Raw genomic sequence first — 19720 nt, forward strand, 5'->3', positions numbered from 1 at the left:
GAGGGGGTTGGAGGAAGGGAGAGGAGTGGGGGCTGAGAAACAGAGGCGAGTTGGTGGAACGGAGACGATTGGGGGGAACAGAGATGAGTGGTGTGAACGGAAATAATTGAAGGGGCTAAGAAACAGAGGTGAGTGGAGGGGCATCGGCGATGTGTGGGGCTGACGCAGGGAGACAAGTGTGTGGCGTGAGGATCAGCAAGGGCTGTGTGGAGGGGAAAAGGGGGAGGAGCTGGGATTTTGGGGTGGAAAAGATGGAGCTGGTGGAGGGAGGAGTGGAGTGGGGGCAGCAAAGGAGAGGCATTGTGGTGCAAAGGAGAAGAGTGAGGGGGCTGAGGAGTGGAATGCTGAGGACAGCGGGGGGCAAAGGAGAAGGGTGTTGTAGGGAAGGAGAGAGGCAGGAGAAAGGGCACAGAAAGGAAAGATGTGAAAGGATAGGGGACTGGATGGTAGAAAGGGGGTCAGGAAGATCAGGGGAGTGGGGTGCAGGAGCAGGGGAGGGGGAAGGAAAGATGGGGAGGGTAGTGCTAGGGGAGGGGAGGAGGGGCAGTGAGAGGCAGCAGAGGGGAGGGGGCAGAAAAGTGGTCGAGGAGGGGGAAAGAGGGAGGAGGAAATGAGGAGGGAGGCAGTGGGAAAGAAGGAGGTGGTCAGGGAAAGCAGAGGAAGACAGGGAAGGAAAACAATTGAGGTTACGAAGGAGAGAGAGGGCAAGGATGAGTGAGAGACAAGGACAGAGAGGGAATGTAAGGTGCATTCTGAAGGCAAACGAGATGAAGAAGCTGAAGCCTAAGGACGATGACAAATTTGAGGACTGAAGACAATGAGCACCAAGAGTAAAGAATAATGTGCTCGTGGGAAGGGTGAACAGAGAAAGTTTAGGGGCAGGATTTCAGAAATGATGTGACAGCCGTGATGCACTGGATAAAAACAGATTAAGGAGGAGCAGGAGACCAAAAAAATGAAGGAAATCCCATTGAGCTCATTATTTTCTCCAGGACGCTTCTGATAAATCTGCTTCCAGCAAACCAAACCTTCTGCGCTTCTCCAACAACCTGCCTCCTTTTCCCAAAACTAAGGATGACAGGAGCATGCATTAGTGATGAATAGCAAGCTACCTACCTGAAATCCCGAATATATGATGACGATAGATAGAAATACACAAAGCACATCCTGCAAGTTACTGTCAACAATGCAACACAACCCACTAGTACATAAAAAGTTATTTGAAAGCTGGACTTTGTGTAGGGGAATTTGGCAACAATTTTCTTCACAATCTTATAAAAACATAACTGTTATGGATGGCTCAAAGTTCAGAGTTTTGAAGATTCTGTTTCCTGAATGATTTAACAACAAGGACTTGTTCTATGTACATGCCCAAATATACAAACATGCACAAGTAAAACATTGTACATTGTTCCAAATATCAAAAAGGACAATTGTTTTCTATGGCTTCACAACACTGGTGGAACAAATATGGTCATGGTAAAGCTTTGAGTTATGTTTACATAGCAATAAATTCTATAATTCTACTACACAATCAGATCCCACAAAATAATCCTGCAATAGATTCTCAGAATATTTAAGTTTGAGACCTTCATCACTTCGTGGTCTATTAACTGAAGTACAAGCATCAATTTGTTTGCCTTTTTCAAAAACCCGTAACTTTTTGCCATAGTGTCATCAAACAAAGCAAAAAACAAAATCCTTTTTTTTATAATATGAGTCCAACCAATAAGGAACTAAGTCAACCAGCTTTCTCCCCTCAGACATCAGGAAGCCATTTTTTTCACTAAGCTGGCCCAAAGCTCAGCTTCCATAGCCATTTGATCAAACGAACGGCTGTTGATCTGTTCTCGCACGCGTTCTCTCATTTGGAAGGCTGCTCGGGCAACTTGGCGGGACTCCTCAATAGTTGCTTTCTTCACTTTCAAAATTTCTTCACTTCTTTTCTCTTTCCTTTTAATTGTTTCTTCCATCGCTTGTCGATGCCATTCTTCTTCCTCCTCGACCTTCTTTTTTATCTGCTGGTGGATCCTCTCTTTCTCTGACCTGGTCTTTTGTGTCTGAAGGGCTTTATTCTGAATGCACTTTAACATAGTTTTCTGAGCTTGTTCTATTTTGAGGTCAGAGATTTCAGCCAGTGCTTCCTTACGCTCCTTCTGCTCCTGTTCTAGTTTCTCAGCCCTGAGCTTAGCTTGAAGGATCTGGCTTTTCTCCCTGGTTGCTTTTTCTCTCAGTCCTCTCTTTCTTTCTTCTACTAGAAGTTTATGGTTTTCCTTGAATCGTAAAAGCTTCCGTTCCTGTGACATCCTCACCATTAATTCTTCAGTCTTGGTCAGATTGTCAATCTCCTTTTTCATGATCATGTGCTTCAGCTTTTCATGTTCATTGTCCAGCTTGATTTTGTTCTGGTTGCTCATTTCTTTCAGCAGTCGCTTCTGAGCTGCATTTGACAGCTTTACCTGTGAAGCCTGTATTTCTTGTTCCTTGCTAATTTGCTTGATGGTTTCCATTTGTTCCCGTAATTGATTTTGGTGATGTTTACGGATTTCTGCTTCATACTTGGCTTGTTCTAATTTTTCTTTTTTCTTTAATTCCTGTTCCTCAACCAATACTTTCCATTTATTTTCTTTGGAAATCACGTCTTTCTTCCGCAGTTCAGCCAGCTGTTTTACTTCTTGTTGAATTTTGGACTGTCTCATTTCCTGTTCTTTTCTCCACCTGTGAACATATGAATTGCAGTTTGTGTAAAGAAAGGTTTGGATTTATATTGCACCTTTTCTGGACATTCTTAGGATATTCCAGAGTATATTCAAGCCAGAGATAAGCAGATTTTTAATCAGCAAGGGAATTATGGGTTTTTGGGGAAAAGGCAGGGAAGTGGAGTTGAGGATGATCAGATCAGGTCATGACACTGATTATCAGAGTAGGGAGATCATGTTGGAACTATACGGAACTTTGTTTTGGCCACAGCTGGAATACTGTTTGCAGTTCTGGTCACCGCACTATAGGGAGAATGCAATTGCACGAGAGGGTTGCCTAGGATGTAGCAGTTTTGCAATGAAGAGAGGCTGCACAGAGAAGGCTGACATGATATCTGATTGATAGTCAAGATTACAAGGTGCATGGACAGGATGGATAGAAAACAGCTGTTACCCCTTAGTCAAAGAATCAGTAACAAGGGGGCATAATTTAAAGTTGAAAGGCAAGACGCTTCAAAGGGATTTGAGGAAAACCTTTTCACCCAGATTTTGAATATTGAATATATTGCCTGAGAGGGTAGTTGAGCAAGTCCCTTGAGCTGTTTGCAAAAGACAAGGTACTGACTGTACCCAAGCAGCCTGCTCCTTCAACATTCACATTACAGTATCTAACATGTGGTGTAATTCTGCTACTGAACAAAATAATCCTGAATGTGTAAGGATGGTCAGTCAAGCACAGTATGGGATATTTGCGCTTATGAGAAGAGACATATATTGATACACTGGGCTTGGTCCTTCAGACAAAAGAACACATACTTGCACTGCATCTGTCTTAGCACTGGACTGTTTCTGAGGCCAATGGCCCGACCAATTAGGCTTTAAATTTAAACAAAGTCTTGTTCGTAATTGTCAATCAGTATTATTGGGTGCATTCTTCAAGGCAACAGCTCTGCCAAAGTCCACTTGCCTATCAATCAGCACTCAGCTCCTGCAGAATAAACGCTGGTTTTCCCCTGAAATTGATATTCTTACAAATTATTCATTTTACAGAAATACTCAAGTTCAATGAAGTACAATGAAACAGAGATTTCTTACTGTATTACTATCACTAGGTTATATAAAACAAAAACTTTAAACCAGTACATGCAATTCCGTACGGTAAATCAATATAAATTGAAAGTGAACATTCATATCAGTTTTATTTGCTTCTTACAAAAACCTGTGGAACTAATAATAGGTGACATTTATAATAATAAGCAACATTTATAATAATAGGCGACGTTTATAATAATAGGCGGCATTTATAATAATAATAGGCGACGTTTACAATAATAGGCAGCATTTATAATAATAGGCAACATTTATAATAATAGGCGGCGTTTATAATAATAGGCGACGTTTATAATAATAGGCGACGTTTATAATAATAGGCGACGTTTACAATAATAGGCGACGTTTATAATAATAGGCGACGTTTACAATAATAGGTGACGTTTATAATAATAGAGGACGTTTATAATAATAGGGGACATTTATAATAATAGGCGACATTTACAATAATAGGGGACATTTATTATAGGTGGCATTTACAATAATAGGGGATGTTTATAATAATAGGTGAATTTTACAATAATAGGCGACGTTTATAATAATAGGCGAGAGTTTACAATAAAAGGCAACATTTACAATAATTGGCGGCATTTACAATAATAGGAGACATTTATAATAATAGGCGGCATTTATAATAATGGGGAAATTTACAATAATAAGGGACATTTATAATAATAGGGGACATTTATAATAATAGGCGGCATTTATAATAATGGGGACATTTATAATAATAGGCAATATTTATAATAATAGGGGACATTTATAATAATAGGCGACGTTTACAATAATAGGTGACGTTTATAATAATAGGCGGCATTTATAATAATAGGCGGCGTTTATAATAATAGGGGACATTTATAATAATAGGCGACGTTTATAATAATAGGCGACGTTTACAATAATGGGGACATTTATAATAATAGGCGGCGTTTATAATAATAGGCGACGTTTACAATAATAGGCGACGTTTACAATAATAGGCGACATTTATAATAATAGGGGACGTTTATAATAATAGGGGACGTTTATAATAATAGGCGGCATTTATAATAGGCGGCGTTTATAATAATAGGCGACATTTATAATAATAGGCGACGTTTACAATAATGGGGACATTTATAATAATAGGCGATATTTATAATAATAGGTGGTGTTTACAATAATAGGCGATGTTTACAATAATAGGCGACGTTTACAATAATAGGCAACATTTATAATAATAAGGGACATTTATAATAATAGGCGACGTTTATAATAATAGGCGATGTTTATAATAATAAGCGACGTTTACAATAATAGGGGACGTTTACAGTAATGGGGACATTTATAATAATAGGCGACATTTACAATAATAGGGGACATTTATAATAATAGGTGACGTTTACAATAATAGGCGACGTTTACAGTAATAGGGGACATTTATAATAATAGGCGACATTTATAATAATAGGCGGCATTTATAATAATGGGGACATTTACAATAATGGGGGACATTTATAATAATAGGTGACGTTTATAATAATGTGGACATTTATAATAATAGGTGGCATTTATAATAATGGACATTTACAATAATAGGGGACATTTATAATAATAGGCGACATTTATAATAGGCGACATTTATAATAATAAGGGGCATTTATAATAATAGGCGACATTTATAATAATTGGGGACCTTTATAATAATAGGGGACATTCATAATAATAGTGGACATTTATAATAATAGGCAACGTTTATAATAATAGGTGGCATTTATAATAATAGGTGACGTTTATAATAATAGGCGACATTTATAATAATAGGTGATGTTCGTAATAATAGGGGACGTTTATAATAGGGGCATTTATAATAATAGGGGACATTTATAATAATAGGCGATATTTATAATAATAGGCGGCATTTATAATAATAGGGAACGTTTATAATAATAGGGGACATTTATAGTAATAGGCGGCATTTATAATAATAGGCGACGTTTATAATAATAGGTGGCATTTATAATAATAGGCGACATTTATAATAATAGGCAACGTTTATAATAATAGGCAACGTTTATAATAATAAGGGACATTTGCAATAATAGGGGACATTTCTAATAATAGGGGACGTTTATAATAATAGGTGGCATTTATAATAATAGGTGACATTTATAATAATAGGTGACATTTATAATAATAGCGGACATTTATAATAATAGGTGGCATTTATAATAATAGGGGACGTTTATAATAATAGGCGGCATATTAGGTTTGCCTCAGTTGTCAAACGTGTTTTGTGCAAAACCTAAAAAAATGACTTAAAATTTCATTTGTTGTATGTTCTGTATTAACTGATCCTAGTTTTGGCTCTTCAGAATGTTCTGAAACAGGGTCACTAGACTTTAACAGTGGTTTTGACGTCACAGATACTGCCAGACTTGAGTTTATCCAGAAATTTTTGTTTTGTTTGATTAATCTGGTACCTGATCTGAGCAATACTAAGCAAAGCGACCTTAATGTAGTAATCTTTGGATTTTTTTAATTGAATGAAAACAGCTTTCTGGTATAGTCTGGAAGCAAAGACTGTCTGAACTTTCATTACTCAAAACTTTTAACAGACATCAAAAAGAAAACAGCTTCTCAAATCCACTAGTTTGGCCAACACATTGTTGATGAAGTTGATTTCAATGAATGATCAGGGACTGCTAAACTGGCACTAAGATTTCAGTAAAGTGTAACAATAATCCCCTGAAATTGGCAGTTACCAATCCCATGTAATTTCAGCAAGGTAATGGTAAGTTACCGTACCATATACATGAACTGCCTTCAAATAGTGGACAGAAGGGGCAGACTATTAAAGTTCATACTTAGGTCAAGTACTTAGGGTGTCACAGAAACAGTAGAGGGGATGGCAAGCTTCCCCTCCTCCAAGACAGCCCCTGCTCCAATATCCAGGAGGCATTACCTGTGCTTTGCTTGGTATTTGAGGGGTGGCAGAGGAAAGTGATAGAAACTGGTCGGTGGGCAGGAAAGCTTCATAAACTTTGGTAGGCAGCAATAATAAATCACCAGTTCCTCAGTAAAGAGCGAGGCAATAGTTCGACATTCCCCCAGTAACAGTACAATACTAACATTTGCTATCTTTATTGGGAGCAATATACATCAGGGCTAATGTGCAGTTCTCATCATTGTAGGAAGCAATATTAGGGACAATATTAAATCCAAAGTAGAAACATACAAAATTGCAAAAATGAGCAGCAAGTCTAACGATTGGAAGCATTTGAAATTCAGCAAAAGAGAATAAAAACCTTGATTAAGAGGGAAATTAATAGAATACGAGTGTAAAATGTACAGGTTAAGTGGATTGGCCATGCTAAATTGCCCATAGTGTCCAGGTATGTGTAGGCTCGGTGAGTTAGTCATGGGAGGTGCAGGGTTGCAGGGATGCTCTTTGGAGGGTTGGTGTGGACTTGTTGGGCCTAAAGGCCTGTTTCCACATTGTAGGGATTCTACGATGCTAAAAGCAACATAGAAACTGACTGTAAAAGCTTCTATATATATATATATATATATATACACACAGGAAGATAAAAAAGATCAGTGAAGACAAATATAGGTCCTTTACAGTCAGTAGCTAAGGAGATTATAATAAGAACAAAATGAATGGCAAAAACATTAAACACATACTTTGGTTCTGAATTCACAAAAGATACACAAGTAACGTCCCAGAAATGTTAGGGAACTAAGGATAAAGTGAGAGAGGAGAGTTGAAGGGAATCAGTATCAGCTTAAAAAACAAAAGGCGCTGGGTCAATTATTTGATAAAGGCTGACAAATCACCAGGGCCTAATAGCACGCCAGAGTATTAAAGGAAGAGGCCCAGGAAATATTGGTGGTCATCTCCAAAATCCAATAGACTATGGAGCATTTCTTGGATTGTGACAAATATAACTTCATTATTTAAAAAAAAAGAGATAGAATTACAGATCAGATACCCTAATATCAGTAAAACACAGTGTGTCATACAGCACGGAAACAGATCCTTTGGTCCAACTAGTCCATGCTGACCATGTTCCCAAACTAAACTAGTTCCATTGCCTGTGTTTGGTCCGTATCCCTCTGAATCTTTCTTATTCATTTACTAATCCAAATGTCTTTTGAATGGTGCAACTGTACCTGTATCCACCAGTTCCTCTGACAGTTATTCCATACATGAACCATCTGGTGTCCTTTGTAAATCTTGTTCCTCTCACCTTAAAAATATGTCCCCTAGTTTTGAAATCCCCCACGTTAGGGAAAAGACCCTTTGCTATTCACCTTATATATGCCCCTCATGATTTTATAAACCTCTATAAGGTCACTCCTCAATCTCCCGCACTGCAGTGAGCCAAGTCCCAAACAACCCAACCTCTTTTTATAATTTACGAGTCACAGAGTCATAGAGATGTACAGCATGGAAACAGACCCTTCGGTCCAACTTGTCCATGCCGACCAGATATCCCAACCAGACATTCAATTCATTCAGAAATGGGGATGTATATGTTTTTAAATAAGTCAAACATAATAAGATTTCCTCTCTAACATGCTCTTCCCATGATATGTATCACTCTCATTTTAATTATAGTGTGATAATCGACCTGATCTTCGGTGAAGTTAAGCTCAAAGTCTTCAAGACGTTCCTTACTCATATTCTCTGTCTCCACAGATAGGTTGCCACTTTGATCATAATATAGCTGACTTGTTGCTTCATTTATCCTTGCGCTTTACATACTTCTAACACACAAAAAAAGTTTTTTTGATGCATACTCTCCATACGTTTTCCTGATCAGTTTGCTTTTCTTTCCTGAACTTCTTTTTAGAATTCACCTTTATGCTTATTGTACTATTTTTGATTTTCTGCAGTATTTCGCTTGCTTTGCCAGGTATTATTTTTCAAGCTTTTTTGAAATTGGATCCTTATCACAGCTGCTCAGTAGAGCAAGGTGTAGAGTTTGTTGTTCCATGTGTTTGATTGATCAGGTCATGTTCAGCCTAAATTTCCTTCCTCACCTTTCTGCCAGTGTCCTCTTGGACCGTCACAGATTTCTGTTATCGTTGCTATTTCCAGCCCACTTGCTTCTCAGCCAAGCATGTTTGAATTCCCCTTTTAGAAAATTTACTCTTATTTTACCCTTTTTTCCCACAATTATGCTAAAATATGCATCACCTACCAATACTCATTTGAGCTGTTCGTAGTGGGGAAATGTTGTCTATGTTAAAAAGATGTGAAAACAGAACATTTGGAAAACAGTAATAGGATTGGACAAAGCAAGTATGGGTTTATGAAAGTTAAATCAGGCTTAATAAATCAACTGGAGTTTTATTTAAGAAAAGGATGCACTGAGGATGGATAAGGAAGAACCCATGGATGTGACATATCTGGACGTTCAAAAGGCTTTTGACAATGTCCTTCATAAGAGGTTAGTGACGAACATTAAAGTATATGGGATACATGGATAGATGGATGTGGGATACTAGCATAGATTGAGAATTGGTTGACTGACGGGAAACAGAGAGTGGGAATAAATAGGCCTTTTTTCAAGTGGCAGACGATGACTAGAGGGATATCAAAAGGATCATTGCTTGGGCCCTAGCTTTGCATGCTACATATAAGTAATGTGGACAAGGGAATCAAATGCAATATTTATCAGCTTGATAATGACCTAAAATCTGGGTGGGATTAAAATTAGATTAGATTGGATTCCATGCAGAATGGAAACAGGCTCTTCAGCCCAACAAGTCCACACCGACCCTGCGGACAGTAACCCATCCAGACCTGTTCCCTTACCCTTAACCTGACTAATGCACCTAACACTATGGGCAATTTAACATGCCAATTCACCTGACCCACACATCTTTGGATTGTGGGAGGAAACTGAAGTACTTGGAGGAAACCCATGCAGACAGTCGCCTGGTGGGAATTGAACCTGGGTCTTTGGCACTGATGGTGGCCACTGTTGGTAAAAGATAATGCAAGGAGGCTTTAGGTGATTTAAACAAGTTGAGTTAGTGCGCAAATATGACGGATGCAGGACAGCTTGGTTAAATGTGAAGCTATGCACTTCACTGTGAGAAACAGAAGGGTAGAATATTATTTAAGTGGTTATATTGGGAAATGTGGATGTGGATCTGGGTATCTTTGTATATCAGTCAATTAAAAGTAGACAGGGAGATGCAGCAAGGATGAGGTTTCTAAGTTCTTGGAAGAGCAGGGTCGGATTAGAACAAGTCAACATGGATTTAGTAAGGGGAGGTCATGCCTGACAAACCTGTTGGAATTCTTTGAAGAGGTGACAAGTAGGTTAGACCGGGGAAACCCAGTGGATGTGGTCTACCTAGACTTCCAAAAGGCCTTTGATAAGGTGCCACACGGGAGGCTGCTGAGCAAGGTGAGGGCCCATGGTGTTCGAGGTGAGCTACTGGTATGGATTGAGGATTGGCTGTCTGACAGAAGGCAGAGAGTTGGGATAAAAGGTTCTTTTTCAGAATGGTAGCCGGTGACAAGCGGTGTCCCGCAGGGTTCAGTGTTGGGGCCGCAGCTGTTCACATTATATATTAATGATCTGGATGAAGGGACTGGAGGCATTCTAGCGAAGTTTGTCGATGATATAAAGTTAGGTGGACAGGCAGGTAATACTGAGGAAGTGGGGAGGCTGCAGAAGGATCCAGACAGTTTGGAGGAGTGGTCCAGGAAATGGCTGATGGAATTCAATGTGAGCAAATGCGAGGTCTTGCACTTTGGAAAAAAGAATAGAAGCATGGATTACTTTCTAAACGGTGAGAAAATTCGTAAAGCCAAAGTACAGAGGGATCTGGGAGTGCTAGTTGAGGATTCTCTAAAGGTAAACATGCAGGTTGAGTCCGTGATTAAGAAAGCGAATGCAATGTTGTCAATTATCTCAAGAGGGTTGGAATATAAAAGCACTGTTGTGCTACTGAGACTATAAAGCTCTGGTTAGGCCCCATTTGGAGTACTGTGTCCAGTTTTGGTCCCCACACCTCAGGAAGGACATACTGGCACTGGAGCGTGTCCAGCGGAGATTCACACGGATGATCCCTGGAATTGTAGGTCTAACATATGAGGAACGGCTGAGGATCCTGGGATTGTATTCATTGGAGTTTAGAAGATTAACGGGAGATTTAATAGAAACTTATAAGATAATACATGGCTTGGAGAGGGTGGACGCTAGGAAATTGTTTCCGTTCGGCGAGGAGACTAGGACCCGTGGACACTGCCTTAAAATTAAAGAGGTTAAATTCAGAACAGAAATGTGGAGACATTTCTTCAGCCAGAGAGTGGTGGGCCTGTGGAATTCATTGCCACAGAGTGCAGTGGAGGCTGGGACGCTAAATGTCTTCAAGGCAGAAATTGATAAATTCTTGATGTCACAAGTAATTAAGGGCTACGGGGAGAATGCGGGTAAGTGGAGTTGAAATGCCCATCAGCCATGATTGAATGGCAGAGTGGACTCGATGGGCCGAATGGCCTTACTTCCGCTCCTATGTTTTATGGTCTTATGGTCTAAGGATCTGCAAGATATTGGAGTTCAGAAAGAAGGATGGCTTACTGCAGTTATACAGTTATGGTGAGACCACACATGAAGTACTGTTTTGGTCTCCCTACCCAAGATATATTTGCCATAGAGAGACAGAGCAGCAGAGGTTCTCTGGGCTGATACAGGGATGACAGATTTGTTCTAAGAGGAGAGTTTGTTTCAACTAGGCCTGAATTCACTGGAGTTGAGAAGAATGAGAGAAGATCCAATTGAAACATATAAAATTCTAACAGGACTGGACTGACTAGATACAACAAGGATGCTTTTGCTGGTTGGAGAATCTAGAACCAGGAATCAGTCTCAGAATACAGATTAGGCCATGTAGGACTAAGATTGGGAAAAAATTCTTCCTTCAAAGGGTAGTGTTGTGAACCTGTGAAATTCTTACTACAGAAGGCTGTGCAGGCCATGTCATTGAATATATTCAAGAAACTGACACTGTAGATGAATGTTTAGATATTAAGGGCATAAATTGATATGGGGAGAAAGTAGGAATATGGCATTGAGGTAAAGGATCAGCTTGGAAAGACAGAGCAGTTTCAAAGAGCCAAACAGCCTACTCCTGCTCCTAGTTTCCAAGTACAGAAGGGCAAATATGTGACTATTGTGGCCATGAAAACAGAGAACCTTCACTGAACATTTTTTTTAAAATCACAAAGGGTCAGGGGGAAGATTGACTGAGACTTGTTCAATTCCAGGAAATAATAAAACTTGTATGATGTATACGTCCTGATCAATAATTTTTGATAATTACGTACAAAATGTTATTATTCTGTTTTATTTTAATTTTAGTGCTGTTGACATCTCAGTTGCATTAATTTTTTAATATTAAAATGAGGTTACATTGGAAAGCAATATATTTTCATTACCATTTTTCTGAGGCTGGACAACGAGGAAGAGTGAATTAATTTTTGATGATAAATTCAAAATACAATTTAAGGTGGCACAAATCTCATGATTGTCTACATTTCCTGAGTGGAAAAGTTGCTGCTCAAGGACTGACTGCAAGCTTACACAAGAAAACCAAGAACTAAGGAGCTTAAATATTTTAGTAAATTATCAAAGAGTTCCAGAGGCATATGCTAAAGCTTATGTATTTCTTCTACACTGCATTAGTACTGATAGGCTAAACAAACTTCATGAAAAAAACAATGTTTAATACAGTCACCTGCCAATGCTCTTGATCAGGCCTTTTTGTCTTTCAGCTTCTAGCTTCACTTGTGCTAATCTTTCTGTCTTCTTCAGTTTATCCCAGAACTGCTGGGCTCTGAGACGTTGTTCCAATCTCTCCTGTTCTTCCTGATGTTTAACCAGCATTAATGCTGCAATCTTCCTATCACGTTCAGGAATGATCACATTGGTTTCCCTTCGAATCTCACTAACGAGTTTGTCCAGTTTTTTTGCTGTGGCAGGGGACTGCCTTAGGTCACCTAGACTGGTGTTCTTGCGAAAATACCCACTCAGACTGGTGTCCTGCGAATTCTTCCTCTTCTGCTGTGTAGACATATCCACTGGTCTTTTACTTTCTTCTGAAATGGCCCCCACAGATGATGATATGTTCTTGCCATCTGATAGAGGAGCTCTTGAAGAGCTCTGGTCTTCATGGACAGTATCCAGAACATCAGTTTTGGGGATACCAGATTCATTTATAGATTGTGGCGCAGAAAATTTCACACAAGTTGGTATGGGTGTTCTTCTGGCCTTTTCTTCCTCTATGATGCGCTGTCTCTCTTCTCTGCACTCTGTAAATTTAACAGTAAAATTGCCAAATGACCCAAAAGTCAGTCTGCACCATCCTATTTAATATGAAATGAATGAACCCCAAAATCATGCATCCTCACTTTCAAGATCAAAACAACTCTTTGTTCTATCTTCTGGAAAACTCCCTGCTTCCCCCCCCAACCAATTAATAAGGTAAAAGTGAAAAAGAACCCACACATCCATTGAAGAACCTTTCATCATATAAAGACTTGGATAATTTTCCTTTACAGTGAATGAAGTAATTTTAAAATCTAGTCATTAGTATACTAGATATGCATGGCAGGAATGTTATGTATAGCAAGATCCCATAGACATAACAAGGTAAATAACCAGATCATGCAGTTATAGTAATACTAGTTGAGACTTAAATGTTAGACAGGTCAGTGGGGAGAATTCCAAGCTCTTCTTTGGGCAGTGCCTTGGAATTTTTTTTAAAAACATTGTTAGAGGACAAATGGGATCAGGTTTAACATCTCAGCAGAAAAACAGCAGCTTATAAAATCCTGCACTTTTGCAAAACTGCGAAGTGCTAGCCTAGATTATGTATTCAAAGCTTTGGAGCAAGACCTGAACTCACAACCTTCTGATATCAATTAAGCCAAGACTGTCACTTCAAGGTTAAAGACTAAGCAGAAAAATACTTCTTAGTTAAGGTTGACTCAATTACCCAGAGAATACTTAGGCATGAAATTTAGGATTAGAAAAAAAGGCTTGGCCTGTTGTAGCTGAGAATCTTTCATCATAGAAGCAAAAAACTGATGGACCCAGCTGTATCAATAATTGCAAGAATTAATTCACTGGCGTGTTGGAGGTTGAGGACTTTTTATAGAGGTTTATAAAATCACGAGGAGCATAAATAAGGTGAATGGCAAGTGTCGCTTCCCTAGAGTGGTGGATTTCACGACTAGGGAGCATATTTTTAAGTTGAAAGGAGAAAGATCTAAAAAAAGACATGATGTGCAACTTTTTTTATGCAGAGTGGATTCTGTGTGGAATGAACTTCCAGAGAAAGTGATGGATACAGGTACAGTTGCAACATTTAAAAGACATGAATAAGAAATGTTTGGAGGGATATGGGCCATGCACAGGCAGATGTGACTAGTTTAGTTTGGGATTATGGTCAGCGTGGATTGGTTGGACTGAAGGGTCTGTTTCTGTTGCTGTATGACCCTAAGTGCCCATTTTCCACATCTGAAACACTATATGTATTAGTGAGTTTTGAGAAGATTTGTAGCTCAGGTTGAAGTTTTGGATGTAGGTTTGCTTGCTGAGCTGAAAGGTTCATTTCCAGACGTTTCGTTACCTTACTAGATAACATCTTCAGTGGACCTCAGGCGAAGCAATACTGAAAATTCCTGCTTTCTATTTATATGTTTGGGTTTCTTTGGGTTGGTGATGTTTTTTCCTGAGGTGAAGTCACTTCCTGTTCCTTTTCTCAGGGGGTGGTAGATGGGGTCTAACTTGATGTGTTTGTTGATAGAGTTCTGGTTGGAATGCCATGCTTCTAGGAATTCTCGTGCGTGTCATTGTTTGACTTGCCCTAGGATGGATGTGTTGTCCCAGTCGAAGCGATGTCCTTCCTCATCCGTATGTGAGGATACGAGTGAGAGAGGGTCATGTCATTTTGTGGCTAGTTGGTGTTCATGTATTCTGGTGGCTAGTTTTCTGCCTGTTTCTCCAATGTAGTGATTGTTACAGCCCTTGCACGGTATTTTGTAAATGATGTCAGTTTTGCTCATTGTCTGTATAGGGTCTTTCAAGTTCATTAGCTGCTGTTTTAGTGTGTTGGTGGGTTTGCCAACGGGTCCGAGTAGTCTGGCAGTCATTTCCGAGACGTCCTTGATGTAGGGGAGAGTGGCTAGAGTTTCTGGATGTGTTTTATCTGCTTGTTTGGGTTTGTTGCTGCGAAATCGACGGACTCTGTTCATTGGGTACCATTCTTTTTGAATACACGGTATAGGTGATTTTCCTCTGATCTGCATAGTTCCTCTGTGCTGCAGTGTGTTGGCTTGTTGAAATAATGTTCTGATTTACAAAATAAAAATGAATCTTTCAGCTCAGCGAGCAAACCTACATCCACACTATATGGTATTCATAACTTTCCTCTTCCCATTTTAAATGAAATGCCAATTCTGAACTCATTTCATTTTGAACACATGAAAATCTATACAACATAAATGAAGTCTATTTTTTTTAATGTTTTTGTCTTTCATTCACTCATTATGTAAAATCTATAGCTTCTTATCACCTTTTTTAAACTGCAAACTATTTCCACGTTATTACATTCATCTCTCCTCCTCCTCGGTCTCTGTTCTACAACACTACCCAAGGCCCTACTATTAATTTTATAATTCTTGTCCTTGTTTGTTTCACCAAAATGCAATACTTCGCACTTATCTAAATTAAACTCCATCTACCACTCCTCAGACCATTGACCCAATTAATCAAGATCTTGTTGCAATCTGAGATAACTTTTTTTTTACTGTCTACTATACCAACAATTTTTAAACTTACTAACCATGCATTCTATGTGGTGCTGGAGACAAACCAAATGATTGGAATAACACGGAACAAAAACACAAGCTGCTAGGAAGGTCCGACAGCATCTGTGAAGAAAGACCAGAGGAAGGGTCAGCCAAGGGCTCAATTTCTGCGCCACTATCAAAATAGACCCCACTAGTTTGGTAGCAGACAAAGAGGAACTCATCAAGTGAATGAGGCTCTGGAATTCTTCCACAAACTCCAAGATGTCAGCAGCAAGGCCAATGAGATAACCAATTAACTGGAACAATCCACAGAGAGATCCAAGAACCAAAGAGGAAAGAGTCGAATTCACCTTCAGAAGGCCGCTGCTCTCTAGCTGTCAGGAGATGTGTTAACACCAGATTCATCAGCTGGGTTCACAAGATAGCGCAGAACATCACCCAAGCACAACACAATGCCATCCATGATCTCAAGACCAATTGCAACATTGTCATCAAACTAGCAGATAAAGGAGGAGCCATTGTCATACAGAACAGAATGGACTACTGCAAAAAAGCATAACGAGAACTGAACACGATAGATAATCCAACCAAAGAACACACCCATCAACTGAACTGAACAAGACTTCAGAGTATTCTATGCACGCTCATTCTGCATACTTCTCGTATAGGAGACTACTACTGCCTTCCGAAGATACACAAAGCCAACACATCCAGACATCCGATCGTATCAGGCAATGGGACCTTGTGTGAGAACCTCCCTGGCTACATTTAGGGCATCTTAAAACCCATTGTAAAAGGAACCCCCGCTTCTGTTGTGACACTACAGATTCCTTAGAAACTCCACACCCACAGACCAGTCAGACCAGGATTAACATTCGCAATGGACATTTCAGCACTCTACACCAGCATTCCCCAAGGTGATAGTGTCACTGCAACAGCCTCAGTACTCAACACCAACAACTGCTCATTTCCAGGCACTGTCCTGCAACTCATCCACTTCATCCTCGACCACAACATCTTTACCTTCAACAATCAGTTCTTTATTCAGACAATGGATCAGCCATGGAAACCAAATTTGCACTCCAATATTTTCACGCACAAGTTCAAGCAAGACTTCTTCGCTGTGTAGGACCTCCAACTAACTCTATATACCAGATACTTAATGATTTTTTTTCCTTTGTTCTCATGGAGAGGAATTACTTAAACTACTACAGAGCAATGTCAATAATTTTTATCCCACCATCAGATTCACCGTGGACTACTCTTCAGAATCAGTCTCATTCTTGGACACATGCATCTCCATCAAGGACAGACATCTCAGTACCTCACTCTACCACAAGCCCACGATAACCTCATGATGCTACACTTCTCTAGCTTTCAACCTAAACATATAAAGAATCCACCCCTATGAACAAGCCCTGTGCATAAACAGTATCTGCTCATATGAGGAGGAATGTGACAGACCCTGAAGATTTTGAACGACACCCTCATAAGAGCAGGTTAGGGTGCTCAACACATCAATCGCCAGTTCCAATGTGCTACAGCAAAAAACCTCAACGGCCTCCTCACAAGACAGACACAGGATATGATTTGGATGCGAGCATAAGAGGTACAGTTAGTAAGTTTGCAGATGACACCAAAATTGTAGGTGTAGTGGACTTCGAAGAAGGTTACGTCAGATTACAACAGGATCTTGATCAGATGGGCCAATGGGCCAAGAAGTGACAGATGGAGTTTAATTCAGATAAATGCGAGGTGCTGCATTTTGGGAAAGCAAATCTTAGCAGGACTTATACACTTAATGGTAAGGTCCTGGGGAGTGTTGCTGAACAAAGAGACTTTGGAGTGCAGGTTCATAGCTCCTTGAAAGTGGAGTCGCAGGTAGATAGGATAGTGAAGGTGGCATTTGGTATGCTTTCCTTTATTGGTCAGAGTACTGAGTACAAGAGTTGGGAGGTCATGTTATGGCTGTACAGGACATTGGTTAGGCCACTGTTGGAATATTGCTTGCAATTCTGGTCTCCTTCCTATCGGAAAGATGTTGTGAAACTTGAAAGGGTTCAGAAAAGATTTACAAGGATGCTGCCTGGGTTAGAAGATTTGAACTACAGGGAGAGGCTGAACAGGCTGTCGCTATTTTCCCTGGAGCGTTGGAGGCTGAGGGAGTGACCTTATAGATGTCTACAAAACTATGAGGAGCGTGGATAGGATAAATAGACAAAGTCTTTTCCCTGGGGTGGGGGGAGTCCAGAACTAGAGGGCATAGGTTTAAGGTGAGAGGGGAAAGATATAAAAGGGACCTAAGGGGCAACTTTTTCACGCAGAGGGCGGTACGTGTATGGAATGAGCTGCCAGAGGATGTGGTGGAGGCTAGTACAATTACAACATTTAAAAGGCATTTGGATGGGTATATGAATAGGAAGGGTTTGGAGGGATATGGGCCGGGTGCTGGCAGGTGTGACTAGATTAAGTTGGGATATCTGATTGGCATGGACGGGTTGGACCGAAGGGTCTGTTAACATGCTGTACATCTCTATGACTGATAAAGTCCCCTTCATCATCCAGTAATTGCCCAGAGTGGAGAGAAACTACATCACGTTATTCACAGCCTTCAACATATCATTGATGACGACAAACATCTTGCCAAGATCTCGGGTTCATGTCGCACTACATGTGACCCCACCACACCACTCTGTACCAATAAAAGTCTTCCTTACTGTCCTGTTTTGACACCATCACCTTGATAAATTGTTACGATCTCTCAATCTTAAATACTTATTTATTACTTACTTGTGACTTTGGTTAGACCCTCGGCATGTGATCCTTATACCTATGATGTTATTCCAGTCAGATAAAAACCAAAAGAACTACGGATGCAATTCGGGACAAGGGCACAGGTTGCTGGGGGCACTCAGCAAGTCTGACAGCATTGCAAAGAAAAATCAAAGTTAACATTTCCAGTGTGGTGACTCTTCCTATGGTTTTTCTTCACAGATGCTGCCAGACCTGCTGGGTTTTTCCAGCAGTTTGTGTTTTTGTTCCATGTTATTCCAATCATTTGGTTTATCTCCAGCACCACTTTATTTTTATTTTTCTGTAATTATCACCGATAATCTGATTGTAGGTCATCCCTTTGGTTGTTATTCAGATATTGACACTTTACTCACACTGTCTAACACTCTTGGTCACCTGCAGAGACTTATTACTCGACACTCCACACACATCATTTGTAGGATCTTTTGATCTCTCTGCCCATAAATTCTGTGTTGTGTGCTTCCCTCTCACTTCACCTGATGAGGAGGGTTCACTCCAAAAGCTTGTGATTTCAAATAAATCTGTTGGACTATAACCTGGTGTTGTGCGATTTCTGACTTTGCCCACCCCAGTCCAACACCAGCATCTCCACATCACATCTAAGGCTGCCATTGAGGCAGAATTTCAACATCACATCCACTCTGAGAGCACTGCCTTCGAACGCCTAATGATGAGTGTATTCTACAACCATGATATCCGTGCTACCAAGACCTTTGTGTATAAGGCAGCCATCCTTCCCACTCTTCCAAATGGCTCAGCAACTTGGACTATGTATGGACGCCACTCACGGCTCTCGAGAAGTACCGTCAATAGCACTGGAGACAAATTCTCTGCATTAGCTAGGAGGACAGGCATAGTGACAGCGGTGTCCTTGAGGCAGCTAACAGCACCAGCATCATCCATAATCATCCACAACAAATTCCACTAGACCAGTGTTATGAACCAGGCCAGACCCCTCAAAACATTTCAAGAAAGTAGTCTGGACCCCGACTTTGCTCGTTGTTTTAAGCAGGTGTATAGTGGATGTTCCAGGAGTGATGCAGCTGGCCCAACCTCTTAGTTTTAAATAAAAACAAGATTACCAAATGAAACACAAACAAAAGTGAAAGTGAGGACTGCAGATGCTGGAGATCAGAGTCAAAGAGTGTGGTGCTGGAAAAGCACAACTGGTCAGGCAGCATCCTGAGGAGAAGGAGAATCAACATTTCAGGCATAAACTCTTCCTCAGGATGCTGCCTGACCGGCTGTGCTTTTCCAGCACCACACTCTTTGACAA

The 19720-nt window shown here is 40.2% G+C and overlaps 1 protein-coding gene across 1 annotated transcript in view; it reads right to left on the bottom strand.

The window, feature by feature from the left end:
• LOC122548537 (coiled-coil domain-containing protein 185-like) overlaps nt 1-19720 on the bottom strand; it is a 22496-nt gene continuing 2776 nt past the window's right edge. The window contains exons 2-3 of the mRNA XM_043687314.2: nt 12552-13125; nt 1-2718 (exon numbers count right to left, since the gene is read on the bottom strand). Of these exons, the coding sequence (XP_043543249.2) occupies nt 1767-2718; nt 12552-13125 (1526 nt within the window). The 3' untranslated portion in view covers nt 1-1766. The remainder of the gene's footprint in view (nt 2719-12551; nt 13126-19720) is intronic.

The sequence above is a fragment of the Chiloscyllium plagiosum genome, unplaced genomic scaffold (assembly GCF_037043375.1).
Source record: "Chiloscyllium plagiosum isolate Xiang-an unplaced genomic scaffold, Cpla_swu_hap1 HiC_scaffold_3, whole genome shotgun sequence".
Taxonomy (NCBI): domain Eukaryota; kingdom Metazoa; phylum Chordata; class Chondrichthyes; order Orectolobiformes; family Hemiscylliidae; genus Chiloscyllium; species Chiloscyllium plagiosum.